Genomic DNA, 14,711 nt, shown 5'->3' on the forward strand with positions numbered 1-14,711 from the left:
GCCGTGCTGGTCCCCGCAGGCGGCCTCCTTCCCCGCACGCGGTGTTCCGGGGCCTGTCCTCCAGGAGGACTGGGAACTCTGGGCCCGGCCTCCCCTCCAAGGGGCCCAGGGACGGAGCCTGACTCTGCCCGCTCCTCCCGGGTCTAGTGAAATCTCCAAATTTGAAGACACTCTGCAGCATTACAAGGTCTACAAGGATTTCCTGTACAAGCTGTCGCCCACGGAGTGGCTGGAGGAACAGGAGGGAAAGCGCTCGGCTCTCGCAAGGACCAAGGAGGCGGTCGAGGCCTTCAAGGAGAACGCGCTGCTCTCGGCACTCAGGGACAGAGGTAGCAGGAGAGAGAGGGCGTGTCGGGTGCCCCTGGAGCCTGTGTCCAGCTGGCTCCAGGCCCCGGGCCAGGCCCCTTCCCCCGCTTGCAGAGCCCCCCCGGGCTCAGCCCACACACTCCTGGGAGAATTGCCGGCTCTCAAAGCAAACCTTCCTCCTGCCGCTGAGGGGGCCCTCGGGGAGGGTCCTGGGGAACCCTGTGCCCCTGAGCCATCTGAGACTCCTCCCTTGCTTCCTGTAGGACCAGAGATCAAGGGCCAGACGGGCCTCAGAGGTATGTGGCTGCCCCAGGCTGGAGGGGCCCTGCTCCGGGCTGGGGCAGATGGACAGCCCTCCTCTGCTTCCTCCAGAGGAGCAGGGCCCAAGGAAGCCCACCAGGCTCCTGCAGGTGACGCAGCTAAGGCAGGTCCCGTCTGGCACTGTCCACCACCAGCAGGGCACCCAGCCCAGTGCGCCTGGCAGGCTGGACCCCAGAAGGTGAGTGGGCTTGGTGGTGGTGGTGGGGACGGAGGTGATTGGCCTGCTGTGGAGCGGTCACCAGTGGCTCTGGACGGTCTGGAGTCAGACTTAAGCCTGAAAAGCAAGATGTTTCCCAAGCAAAGCTTTCTTTTTGTCTGATTTGGTGAACTTGAGCCTGGGGTGGCCCAGTTGGGCGCTGGTGCGACAGACACAGATGAAGCAGCCAGGTGGGCGCCTGGGACAGGACGCACCTGCCCATGCCCTCTGTGGCAGGAGTGCTGGCTGGCGGCTGGCAGAGCCCCCGAGCCTTTCAAGAGAATCAGGAAGTCTGGATTTTCATACAGAAGTCCCAAATTTTAATTGTGACAGTTACTTTTAAGTCTTTTAAAAAACACAGTAAGGGACAAACAGAAATCAAACAGATCCAGACCCGGTGACTTGCCCCGTGGTCCCTCCGACACCCACCTCTGGGACCACCAAGCCCCCTGGGCTCTCCTGGGTCTCTTCCTGCAGTGCGCTGACACCCCCCCTCCACCCCCGCTGTTCTCCAGCTGTGACAGGTGACAACGGGACAGACGTCCTGCCCCACTCCCTCCTCCCTGTCCGCTCGCTCCTCCAGCCCAGCCACCCCAAACCCCGGCCCTCCCGTGGGGCTGCCCATGCGGCGGGGAGGAGACTGGGGCACTGAGCAGCCAGGCAAAGCGGGAGCCCTGGCTCTGCTTCCAGCACCTGCCCTCGGGGCCAGGGCTGCAGAGGCCAGGAAGTTGCAGCAAAGCACTGCCACGGTCGCACTTAGGTCTTCTGTTACTTTCTTCTCTGATACTGTAGTGTTATTGACATATCACCAACTGCACAAGCCAGGCACACGCAACAGGTTAACTCTGGTCCCTGGAACCCCTGTCGGTGGTGCTGTTTCCAGCTGAAGAGGTTACATGTGTGTGCTTCATCGCCCTAGGTTGCCCTCAGCCCTGGAGCTCCCAGCAGCAGGCTCCTGTCGGGACAGACCCTGAGAACAGAGGTCTGGGCCCCGCCCTCTACTAGCCATGTGACCAGGGCCACTGAGCACACGTGGGCAGGTTGTGGGCTGCACAAGGCACTCGGCCGAGAGGGCAAGTGGGGGCTAAAGTCCAGCCCAGCCCCAGGCTCTGTCCTCCTGGAAGGAGGATTCTTAGAAGGGCACCTTCTGGGCCAAGAGTGTCCTAGCGGTGACCCTGGCAGGTGACTGGCTCTCTGGGCAGCATGTTTCTCATTTGCCGAATGGGCATCAATGTGCACACGGGGTGGGGCACAGGCCTGGGAGTGTGTTAGCTGTCCGCGTGGGCCCTGCGCTGTCATCTCCGTACTTCACGAAGGTCGGGGCCTGGAGTCTCTCAGGCCTCGGCCCAGCTTGCCACGGCTGCAAGCCGCCCTCGCCAGCTCCGGGGCCAGCAGAACCTGTGTGTCTGCGTAGGGTGCAGGCTGGAGCAGGCCGGGAGGGGCGACGAAAGCAGGTTTGAGGTCGGTCCAGGGCCCCCTGCAGTGTCGCGGCCCAAGCAGCCTTTCCTGTGGCCTCTGGGCCCGCCCAGCACGGTCCCTGCCCCGTGGCACGCGTGTCACAACAGCTGTGCGTGGGACCAGCGAGGATACGTGCCACGGCCGAATCTGACAGAGGAGGTGGGGAGAAGAGGCCCACGGTGAATGGGGAGCCGCAGGTGCACAGCTGCCGGGCACCTGGAGTGCGGGAAGGGGCCTGTGGGGCGGGAGCAGAGCCGCCTCGGGACGGGGGCTCACAGGCCCCGGGAGGACGCGAGCTGCAGCCTGACCGGAACGAGAGGAGCTAGTTGGGTGCTGACACTCTGCCCCCGGCTGCTGTGTGACAGCTGGGGGCCGAGAGGAGCCTGGCGCCACCGCCTCGGCCACTTGAGGGACAGAGGAGGGGACGAGGGGCGGGCAACACCAGGCGTCACGCCCTCAGGCCTCCCCGACCCCGTGTCTCCGCAGGGCCCGTTCTACCCTCCCCGTGCAGGAGGACCCAGACGGCGACGGGGAGGTCAGTGCCTGCTCTGGGCGGGGGCCGCAGGAGCCGGGCCCGCACCGTCCAGCAACCCCACGTGGCTCTGGTTGCAGGAGCGGGAGCTGGAGCTGTACTTCACGGAGCCCCAGCAGCTCCTGGATGTCTTCATGAAGCTGGAAGAGCAGAACCTCTCGCTGGTCCAGAACACCCAGGAGATGGAGGAGGCCTTGGAGGAGCTGAGCTTCACCCTGAAAAACACCCAGATCCGCATGTAGGTCTCACGCCGCCGGGCGCCTGGGCAGCGAGGGGGCTCTGTCACTGGCTTTCATCCTGGGACCTCCCACGGCAACTGGGAGCTGGGCTGTGCACTCCCCACCCAGTGCATGGCTTCAGTTGCCCTGCCCTGGCTTCAGTTTTCTGGAAAGCTCCATTTGAAGACTTAAGGCCTGGTTCTTGGGAGAGGGTGTGTCTTCTTGGGCAGGGGCTGGGGTTGGGAGCAGGTCAGGCCCTTCCCCACCCTGGAGCAGCCTGTACCCAGGGGGGGAAATCTCCAAGGACCTCTCGCGCAGCGGCTTATTGCTGACCTTAGGCCCCCCAGAGCTGGTCTGGGCAGGGTCAGGCTGGGGCACCACGTGAGGCCTGCTGGGAGCCAGGAATCATCCATTTATTCCGAAACAGTGACTAAGCACCTATTCTGGATCAGGCCGGGGTCTAGGCTCTCCAGGGATAAGGTAAGGCCCTGCCTCATGAGCTGACAGCCCATGGGAGCAGACTTAGAGGCTCACAGATTTGACTTGTAGGTAGTAACACATGCTAGGAGGAAGAGAAAGAGTGATATAAGAAGGAGGCCGAAGTGGAGGGTCGCAGCAGATGGGAGAGGGTAGGGGAGGCTTCCAGGGGAAGGTGTCCTTTAAGTCAGGCACTTCCTGAGCGATGGGAAGCCACATGGAGATCTTGGGGGAAGAGGGCTGCACGCAGAGGGAAAGCACGTGTAAAAACCCTGAGATGGGAGCTGGCCCAAGGCTATGATGTCCCAGGGGAACCATGTTCTTGAGTTCTCATGTCTTGCTGGCCTGCATCCTGCCTTGGAGAATTTCCTACTGAGAGTCTCTGGAATAATACAGAAACGTAAGCTCTCAGGAAAGACTGTTTCCTGGAACCTGGGAGGTGGCAGAGATACAAAGAGAGATGAGGTGGGGAGAGGCAGGCGGCCTCCCAGACCCCAAGAACCTGGTAGAGGACATACACATGCACCCATATGCCTCATAGCAGAATCCTGGAGGGGCTGTCTGGTAGCTGGTCTTCAGCCAACTGAGCCATCCCCAAGATCACCAACAGTTTATTTCCACGGGAGTCACAGCCCATATGCATTTAACTTCCATGAACTCAACCATCGTTTCTAAAAAAAAAAAAAAGGAAGAAAGAAAAAAGAAACAGAAAACTTCGGGACTTCCCTGGTGGTCCAGTGGTTAAGACGTCACCTTCCAATGCAGGGAGTGTGGGTTTGATCCCTGGTCGGGGAGCTAAGATCCCACATGCCTCACAGCCAAAAAACCAAAAACTTAGAAGCAATATTGTAACAAATTCAGTAAAGACTTTAAAAATGGTCCACATCAAAAAAAAAACTTTAAAAATAAAACAAATAAACAATTTGAGTAGGCCTGTCTATTAAGGAAATTGTATCAATAATTAATAACCTTCCATGGGCTTCCCTGGTGGTGCAGGCGTTGAGAGTCTGCCTGCCGGTGCAGGGGACGCAGGTTCGAGCCCTGGTCTGGGAAGATCCCACATGCCGTGGAGCAACTGAGCCTGTGCGCCACAACTATTGAGCCTGTGCTGTAGAGCCCGTGAGCCGCAGCTACTGAGCCCGCACGCCGCAGCTACTGAGCCCGCACGCCACAGCTACTGAGCCCGCACGCCACAACTACTGAGCCTGTTTGCCACAACTGCTGAGGCCCACACGCCTAGAACCCATGCTCCACAACAAGGGAAGCCACCGCGATGAGAAGCCCACGCACTGCAACAAAGAGTGGCCCCCGCTTGCTGCAACTAGAGAAAGCCAACGTGCAGCAACGAAGACCCAACACAATGAAAAGTAAATAAATAAAAATTTTTAAAAAACCCAAAAAACCTTCCCAAACACAAGTTACCAGGGCCAGATGGATTTACTGGTGAATTCTACCAAACATTTAAGGAAGAGATAACAGTTTTCTACAGTCTCTTCCAGATGATAGAAACAGAGGGAATACTTCCTAACTCCTTCTCTAAGACCAGCATTCAGTGTTAACCTACCTAGTAACAAAACCAGACAAAGACATTACAAGAAAAGTACAGTATCTCTCATGAACAGAGATGTAAAAATCCTCAACAAAATATTAGCAAATTGAATTCAACAATGTATAAAAAGAATTATACACCACGATGAAGTGAGATTTTTCCCAGGTATGCAAGGCTAGTTTAACATTTGAAAATCAATTAATGTAATCCACCACATCAATAAACTACAGAAGAAAAAAGCACATGATCATATCAATAGATGCAGAAAAAGCATTTGATAAAATCTAATATTCATCATAAAAACTCTCAATAAACTAGGAATAGAGGAGAATTTCCTAAACTTGATATAGGATGTCTACAAAAGCCCTACAACTAACATCATACTTAAAGCTTTCTTGCTAAGATCAGGAACAAGGCAAGGATGTCCTCTGTCACCACTCCTTTTCAACATCATACTAGAAGTCCTAGCTAATGCAATAAGGCAAGAAAAGGAAATAAGAGGTATACAGGCTGGGAAGGAAGAAATAAAACCTTCTTTGTTCACAGAACACATGGTCATCTGTGTAGAAGAAATGAAAGAATCAACAAAAAAACTCCTGGAACTAGTAAACTATTATAGCAAGGTTACAGAATACGAGGTTAATATACAAAAGTCAATCACCTTCCTATATATTCTCAATGAACAAGTGGAATTTGAAATTGAAGATATATTAGCATCCCCCAAAATGAAACGCTTATATAGCTAACAAAATATGTACAAGATCTATATGAGGAAAGCTACAAAGTTCTGATAAAAGAAAGCAAGCCATGTTTATGGGTAGGAAGACTCAATATTGTCAAAATATCGGTGCTTCCCAACTTGATTTATAGATTCAATGCAATCTCCATCAAAATCTCAGCAAGTTTTTTTATGGATATTGAAAAACTGATTCTAAAATTTATGTAGAGGCAAAAGACCTAGAATAGCCGACTCAGGATTGAAAGAGAAGATCAAAGTTAGAGGACTGACACTACCCAACTTCAAGACTTAATTGGCAAAAGAATAGACATAGAGATCAATGGAACAGAATAGAGAACCCAGAAGTAAACCCACATAAATGTGATCAACTGATTTTTCACAAAGGGACAAAAGTCATATGATGGAGCAAGAATAGTCTTTTCAACAAATTGTGCTGGAACAACTGGACATCCACATGCAAAAAAAAAAGAATCTAGGCACAGACTTTACACCCTTCACAAAAACTAACTCAAAAATGGATCACAGACCTACATCTAAAATGCAAAACTATAAAACTAGAAGAAAATATAGGAGAAAACCTAGATGACCTTGGGTACGGTGATGACTTTTTAGATACAACGCCAAAGAAGACAGTCTGTGAAAGAAAGAATTGATAAGGTGGACTTCATTAAAAATTTAAAATTCAGCTTTATGAAAAGCAATGTCAAGAGAATGAGAAGATAAGCCAGAGACTGAGAGAAGATATTTATAAAATATATGATAAAGGGCTGTTGTCCAAAATATACATTGTTAAAAATTTAATATTGTTAAAAAATTGTTAAAATTTTAATATTGTTAAAATTTCACAATAAGAAATAAACAACCTGATTTAAAAAATGGGCCAAAGATCTGAACTGTCACCTCCTAAAAAAAATAGTCAGATGGCAAATAAACACATGAAAAGATGCTCGGCATCATATGTCCTCAGGGAAATGCAAATTAAGACAACAATGAGAGGGAATTCCATGGCGGTCCAGCAGTTAAGACTCCGAGCTTTCACTGCCGAGGGCTCCGGTTCTATCCCTGGTCGGGGAACTAAGATCCCACAAGCTGTGAGGCGTGGCCAAAAACAAAAAACAAAAAAACAAAACCGAAATACCATTACACACCCATCAGAATGACCAAACTCAGAGCACTGACAGCACCAGGTGCTGGTGAGGCTGTGGAGCAACAGGAACTCTCATCAATGATGGTGGGGATGCCGCATGGTGCAGCCACTTTGGAGGACAGCTGGGCAGTTTCTAACGAAACCAAACGTACTCTTACCTTAGGATTCAGCAATCATACTTCTTGGTGTTTACCCAAGGTGTTAAAATCTTATGTCTACATAAAAACCTGCACATAGTTGTTTATAGCAGCTTTAGTCATAATTTATTCAAAACCTGAAAGCAACCAAGATGGCCTTCAGGAGATACAACCAGACAGTGGAATGCTATTTGGTGCTAAAAAGAAATGAACTATCGAGCCGTGAAAAGACATGGAAGAAACTTAAATGCATATGACGAAGTGAGAGAAGCCAATCTGAAGAGGCTACAAAACCATATGATTCCAACTATACGGCATTCTGGAAAAGGCAAAACTATGGAGACAGTGAAAAGATCAGTGGTTGCCAGGAGTTGGGGGGAGGAGGGATGAATGGGGGAGCACAGGATTTTTAGGGCAGTGACAATACTCTATGTGACACCACAATGATGGGTAAAGCCCACATCCGTAGAATGTACACCACCAAGAGTGAACCCCAGTGTAAACTGTGGATTCTGGGTGATAATGATGGGCCCATGTGGGTTCATCAGTTGTGGTAAATGGACCACCCTGGCGCGGAATGTCAATAGTGGGGGAGGTGGGGGGCAGGGGAAATTCGGGAAATCTCTGTACCTTGCACTCAGTTTTGCTGTGAGCCTAAAACTGCTCTAAAATATGAAGTCTGTATTTAAAAATATATACAACAGCAAATGAGCAGTGTATTCCCACAGGGGAAGCAAGAGTGGCCGCATTAGAGACAGTGTCCTGAAACTCTCAGGAGCGCCGCAGTGGAGTCAGGCAGAGCAGCCCAGGGCTGGGCTCACGCCATGGCACCAGCAGGCGAGCGGATGGACGGTGCGGCCTGCCCACAGCACTCTCATTAGGTGTCCACCGCTGCTGTGACAAAGTAGTGCAAACCGAGGGCCTTAAAGCAACCCAGAATTATTCTCTTACAGTTCTGGAGGCCAGAATCGCGAAATGGGTCTCGCCGGGTTAAAATCAGGGTGTTGGCAGGGCTTCGTTCTTCCCAGAGGCCCTGAGGGAGAGCCCTTTTCTGGCCTTTTCCAGCTTCCAGAGGCCACCTTGCCCTTGCATTTTCAAGCCAGCAATGCCAGTGGAGGCCTCCTCACCTCACATTGCTTGACCCTCTTTCCTGCCTCTGTCTTCCGTTTACAAGGACCCTTGTGATTACAATGGGTCCAACCAGATAATCCAGGACCATCTCTCCATCTCAAGGTTAGCTGGCTAACAGCCTTAATTCCATCTGCAACCCTGGTTCCCCCTTGCCAGGTAATGTAATATATTCACAGGTTCGTGGGATTAGGGCACGGACATGTAAAGGGGGCCGTTACACACCATAGAAATCTACTGAGCAGTAAAAAGGAACAGACTGTCAAGCCAGGCAATGATGCGGGTGAACCTCACACACGTTATCCTGAGGGAAAGAAGCCAGGCACCAGAGAACACCTACTATCTTATTAATCGGGAGGGCTAGAACCAACTATGTTTGTGATCCATTGCTGCATCGCAAATTACCCCAAAACTTGGTGGCTCAGTATAACACACATTTATTATCTCAGGCTTTCTGTGGGTCAGGGACCTGTGCATGGCTGGGCTGGCTTCTCTACTCCGGGGCCTCACGGGGACTGCTGTCCAGGTGGAGGCTGGGCTGCAATCATCCCAAGGCTCTGAGCTCCGAGCTCGTGCACACGGCTGTTGTCAGGATTTGGTTCCTGGCTGGTTCTAGGCCAGAGGCCACCCTCAGTCCCTGCCCCGTGGGCTCCTGGATATGGCAGCTTGTGTGCAAGCCAGAAAGCCAGCAGAGAGAGTCTCCTAGCAAGACGGAAGTCAGGATCCTCTGTAACCTGGTCACAGAAGGGACGTGCTGCACAGAGCAAGTTGCTGAGTTCAGCCTGCGTTCAGGGTGTGAGCATCTTTGAGAAGCCAAAATGAATGGAGACTTCAGCCCATCAGGTGCCTTTGGCTGGGGCAGGGGAGGGAGGAGACCGAGGGGTACGAGGAAGTTTGGGGGTGTGAAAAGGCCCTGTACCTTGATTATGCTGGTCCTTACACAGCGTGTACATTTGTCTAGCCCCGCCGTACACACAAAATGGTACATCTCTGATACGTAAATTAAACCGCAACCACAAAATATTATTCGGTGAATTCAGGACCTTTTAAGGCTGACTTGGCCAGTCGCCTCTGTACATTGACTGGGCGTGTAAGGTTGCAGGACGAGCGGACAGGGCATCATATATTCTCTGTCAGGGAGGACTGTCAAGGGTACCGCGCGTGAGGAGTCGCGTGCGACCCTGAGGGCGAACACCTCCTTGAATTGCACGCTGGCTCCCTGGCTTCCTCCCTCAGGTCCCAGCCCTCTCCCTCCTGTGAGTTGGTTGAGACGCTCTCTCCCTGGGCCCCCCATTGAGGGCCAAGGAGAGCCCAGACCAGGAAGATGGGCCCAAGACACACAAGAGACACAGGACAGGCCGAGGTAAGGACAGAGCCTGAGTGCCAGGGTCAGTTCTGTGTCTCCAGACAGGGCAGAGGTGATGGGACCAGAGAGAAGCCAAGCAGAGGTGCTCCAGCCAGAGGGAACCCGAGCCCCTCCCAGTTCTGCCATAGTGACCGCAGGAGCAGAAAAGAGAAATTAAGCCTCAGTCCCTTCCTGGAAACCACGCAAACCTTCCTCCAAGAAGGACCAGCCCAACCAGGAAGTCAGAAAATGCGCAGGAAGGAATCCAGCAGAACCGAGACAGCATCGCTGGAGGTGAGGGTCAGCCTTGCAGTAGCTGGGGCCACCAGGACAAGGCCAGCCACACCCAGCAGAAAGTACTTGCCCATGTCGGCCTCGGCTGAGGCCACACGCCGTGTAGGCTGAGTCTTGGCAGCCACGCGAGGCACCTGCAGCCCATGACTGCCGCTTAGACCTGGAAACGAGCCTCCACGGCCCGGCGGAGACCAGCCGGCATGTCAGCCTCCAGCCCAGGCTCCATCCCGACACTCAATCAAAGCGACACAACTCACCTTAGGTCCCGGGACTGGACTTGCACTGACTTCCAGCTCTAAAGAGAAGCAAACAAAAACTGTCATTGGAAACATGAGAAAAAACATTCATGAAGGGGATGAGTTTGAGAAATCCTAGTAAACGTAGACACTGTGAGAATTAGGAGAACGTCTTAATTCCTCTCTTGAGAGGCTTCACCCCCGCCGGGGAAAGAGCCGTCGGGCACAGGGAAGCCCACCGGGGTTAAGAGCATGACGAGGACTGAACACGGCGGCAATCAGGCCGGCAAAGCGGGCAGTAGGCTGGGGCAGCTACCAGAACTCCAAGGAGAAGAACAGGTGGCACTGCGGGAGAAAGGGCAGGGCCCAGGGAGACGCCTGCAGGTGCCGAGTGGGAGGAATTCCAGGTGCCAACAGACGGAAGGCAGGAGAGGCAAAAGCCAGTGCACCGGCAGGTGAAAACCGCCCTGGGCTGAACCCAAGGCCCAGGTGCAGGGAGAGGAGCTCCCACTGGACACCTCCATGGGGGTAAGGCCGAGAAGAAAAAGCTAGAATGCTGGAGCAGACAAGGAAAACAAACAAAACCCAGGTCCTATGAAGGAACCAGAGCCAAGCGTGTGTCATTCGTTGCCTCCAGAATCCTAATGCCAGGGTCTAGGCGAGCATGGCTCTCAAGTTTGAGGGGTGAGAAGGGTCTCTTCATTTTTTTTTCTTCTTTATTGTGGCAAAATCCACATAAAATTTACCATCGTAACCACTTTCAAGTGTGTAGTTCTGTGGTATTAAGTACATTCACAGTGTTATGCAGCCATCACCTCCCTCCATCCCCATGACTCTTCATTCTGTAAAACTGCAGCTCTGTCCCCACTAAACACTGACTCCCCTCCCCCTCCCCAGCCCCTGGCTCCCACCATCTACTTTCTGTCTCTGTGGACGTGACTGCTATAGGGCCCTCACGTAAGTGGAATCATACAGTATCTGTCCTTCTGTGTCTGGCGTAGTTCACTGGGCATAATGTCCTCAAGGTCCATCCGTGTTGTTGCAGGTGTCAGAATGTCCTTTTTTTGTCAAGGCTGAATAATATTCCGTTGTGTGTGTAGATCACATTTTGTCTCTCCATTCATCTGTTGTTGGACACTGGGATGCTTCCATGTTTTAACAGTTGTGCATAATGCTGCTGTGAACATGGGTGTACAAATATTTAAGACCTGCTTTCAGTTCTTTGCGGGTATATGCCCAGAAGTGGAATTGCTGAATCATATGGTAACTGTAGTTTTAACTTTTTGAGGAACTGTTTTTCAATGTGAAAAGGCCCTATACCTTGATTATGCTGGTCCTTACACAGCATGTACATTTGTGAAGCCGCATCAAATGGTATACATAAAATGGGTACATTTCTGATATGTAACTTAAACCTCGATAACAAAATATTATTTGGTGAACTTAGGACTATTTTGAAGATCTGTCATTAGGTGGGTTAATGTTTATAATGTTTATAATTGTTATATCTTCTAGCTGTATTGAACCTTTTATTAATATATAATTTATTAATATATAATGTTCTTCTTTGTCTCTTGTAGCCTTTTCTGATTTAAAGTCTGTCTGATATTAATATGGCCACTCCTGCTATCTTTTGGTTATATTTGCATGGAATACCTTTTTCATCCTTTGACTTTTGACCTGCTTGTATCTATGGATCGCGAGTCTCTGATAGGCAGCATCTAGTTGGGTCATGTGTTTTTACCCATTCTACCAATCTCTGTCTTCTGATTAGAGAGTTTAATCCATTTACATTTAAAGAAATTACTAATACGGAGGGACTGACTTCTGTCATCATGCTATATCAAGCTTTATAGCTCTTTTTTTTAAATCTCTCATTTCCTGCATTACTGTCATCTTTTGTGTTTAGCTGATTTTTTTTTGTAGTGAAATAGTTACATTCCTTTCTCATTTCCTTTTGTGTATGTTTTATAGCTCTTTTCTTTGTGGTTGCCATGGGGATTACATTTACTAACCTAAAGTTATAAATAACACTCAAATTTGAATCTATATCAGCTTAACTTGAATAACATACAAAAACTGCTCCTTTACAGCTCCGTCCCTACCCCTTTTGGTTGCTGATGTCTTCATACATTGTGTGTCCCCAAACATAAACTAATAATTCTTTAAATGCATTAGTCTCTTAAATTATGTAGAAAACAAGATTTGGAGTTACAAACCAACAAGTTTCAGTAATATTGGTTTTTACACTACTGATTTTTTCTTCTTTAAATGTATTAGTCTTATAAATCATATAAATAACAGAAAGTACAGTTACAAGCCACTGTTACCATAATACTGGCTTTTGTACTTGCTCATGTATTTACCTTTACTGAGATTTTTATTTCTCCGTGTGGCTTCAAGTTACTATCAGTAACCTTTCATTTCACCTGGCAGGACTCCTCTGGGCATTTCTTGCAGGACAGCTCTAGTGGTCACCAACTCCCTCAGCTTTTGTTCATCTGGGAATGTCTTGATTTCTCCACTTTTAAAGGACCCTTTTGCCAGATGTAGGATTCATGGTTGACTTTTTTTTTTTTTCCTTTGAACACTTTGAATATATTGGCCTTCTGTCTTCTGGCCTCCACAGTTTCTAATGAGAAATGTGCTGAAAATCTTAGTGAAGATCCTTTGTATGTGGTGATTTGCTTCTCTCTTGCTGCTTTCAAGATTCTTTGGCTTTTGATTATCCTGTGATAGTTTGTTATAATATGTCTCAGTGTAAGTCTCTTTGACTTCCTCATACTTGCATTTCCTTGCGTTTCTTGGATGTTTATATTCATCCAGTTTGGAAACTTTTCAGCCATTACTTCTCCAGATATATTCTCTGCCTCTTTCTCTCTCTTCTCTTTCTGTGACTCGCACAGTGCATATATTGGTCCTCTTGTTGTCCTACAGGTTCCTTAGGCTTTGTTTGCTTTTCTTCAGTCTTTTCCTTTCTGTTCCTCAGCCTCCATAGTTTCCATCGTCCTCTTTTCAAGATCACTGATTGTTTTTTCTCCCTGCTCAAATTTGCCTTTGAATCCCTCTAGTGAATTATTTATTTCAATTATTGTGTTTTTTAGCTCCAGGGTTTCTTTTCTGATTTCTTGTTTTCTACTTCTTTGTGGATATTTCCATTTTGTTCACACATCATTTTCCTGACTTTCTCCACATCTTCTTTTAGTTCTTTGAGCATCTTTTAGCACAGTTTTTTAAAAGTCTTTGTGGTATACCTGCCATCATTTTTTTTAAGGAACAGTTTGTTTGTTTTTCCTGTAAATGGGCCATACTTTCTCATTTCTATGTGTGCCTTGTGAATTTTTGGTAAACCCTGAATATTTGAGTCTAATAATGTGTTAACTCTGGAAATCACATTCTGTCTCTTCCCCAGACTTTTCTGTTTATTGTTGCCATTGTTTATTGGTTTTGTTTTTTTTTGATTGTTGTACGCTATCTTTGTGCTGAGAATCACCCTGAGGTGTAAACTTAAGGTCTCAGGTCTTTTCTGAGACTTTCCCTTGTCTTGTGTGACCCCTTTCTAATTTTCCTCCCATATGTGTTGCTTTTTAACGCCTTTGTCCTTTAATGTCTGGCTCTCGAAAGGGGAGAGGAGCAAAAAATGAAGTGGGTGCGGGGAGAGCTCCAGTCTTTTAAATGCCCTGGAAGTCAAATCAACCAGAGGGAATCAGAAGCAGCAATCAGTGATCAAAGCACAGATCCTGATATTTGGAGGGCAGGGTCTTTTTCGCCCACCCTGGTTCCTGTGAGCTGTGTGCAAGGTGCTCCAGGAACACCTGCACGGATGCTGCCACAGGGATGGAGGTGGGGGATAGGTAGCTGTTACTGTGCTCAGTGCTGAAATGGACAGAAATGAACACAGTTTTACATCAGAGTCTTCCCCTAGAAGCTGCAAGCCTCAGCAGACTCCAGAGTTACAGAAGAGCTCCGTCACATTTCTACCAGTGCAACAGTGGTCTGGATGGGGAGGTAGATGCCTGGGGCTTCCTACTCTCCCATCTTCCCCTACTTCAAAATATGTTATCTTTGTTCTTTTTGCTGCTATTTCTGAAGGAATATGGTAACTCCTTCTCTTTTGCATGGTCTTTGAATGACGTTTATTCACATTTGGTTGTGCTTCCTTTTCTCTCTCTCTCTTTTTTTTTTTTTTAAACATCTTTATTGAAGTATAATTGCTTTACAGTGGTGTGTTAGCTTCTGCTTTATAACAAAGTGAATCAGTTATACATATACATATGTTCCCATATCTCTTCCCTCTTGCGTCTCCCTCCCTCCCACCCTCCATATCCCATCCCTCTAGGTGGTCACAAAGCACCGAGCTGATCTCCCTGTGCTATGCGGCTGCTTCCCACTAGCTATCTATTTTACATTTGGTAGTGTATATATGTCCATGACACTCTCTCACCCTGTCACATCTCACCCCTCCCCCTCCCCATATCCTCAAGTCCATTCTCTAGTAGGTCTGTGTCTTTATTCCCATCTTGCCACTAGGTTCTTCATGACCTTTTTTTTTTCCCTTAGATTCCATATATATGTGTTAGCATACTGTATTTCTTTTTCTCTTTCTGACTTACTTCACTCTGTATGAC

General features: G+C 49.1%; 1 protein-coding gene across 6 annotated transcripts in view; it reads left to right on the top strand.

Annotated features, from left to right (window-relative positions):
- CFAP100 (cilia and flagella associated protein 100) overlaps positions 1-14,711 on the top strand; it is a 61,518-nt gene that overhangs the window by 32,877 nt on the left and 13,930 nt on the right. For 4 of the 6 annotated variants that reach the window (XM_061197392.1, XM_061197391.1, XM_061197394.1 and 1 more), the window contains 3 exons: positions 148-329; positions 570-805; positions 2,768-3,051. In XM_061197392.1, the coding sequence (XP_061053375.1) occupies positions 148-329; positions 570-805; positions 2,768-3,051 (702 nt within the window). The remainder of the gene's footprint in view (positions 1-147; positions 330-569; positions 806-2,767; positions 3,052-14,711) is intronic. The other 2 variants (XM_061197395.1, XM_061197397.1) reach the window with 1 other exon arrangement.

This window comes from Eubalaena glacialis, chromosome 7 (genome assembly GCF_028564815.1).
Source record: "Eubalaena glacialis isolate mEubGla1 chromosome 7, mEubGla1.1.hap2.+ XY, whole genome shotgun sequence".
In the NCBI taxonomy this organism is placed as follows: Eukaryota; Metazoa; Chordata; class Mammalia; order Artiodactyla; family Balaenidae; genus Eubalaena; species Eubalaena glacialis.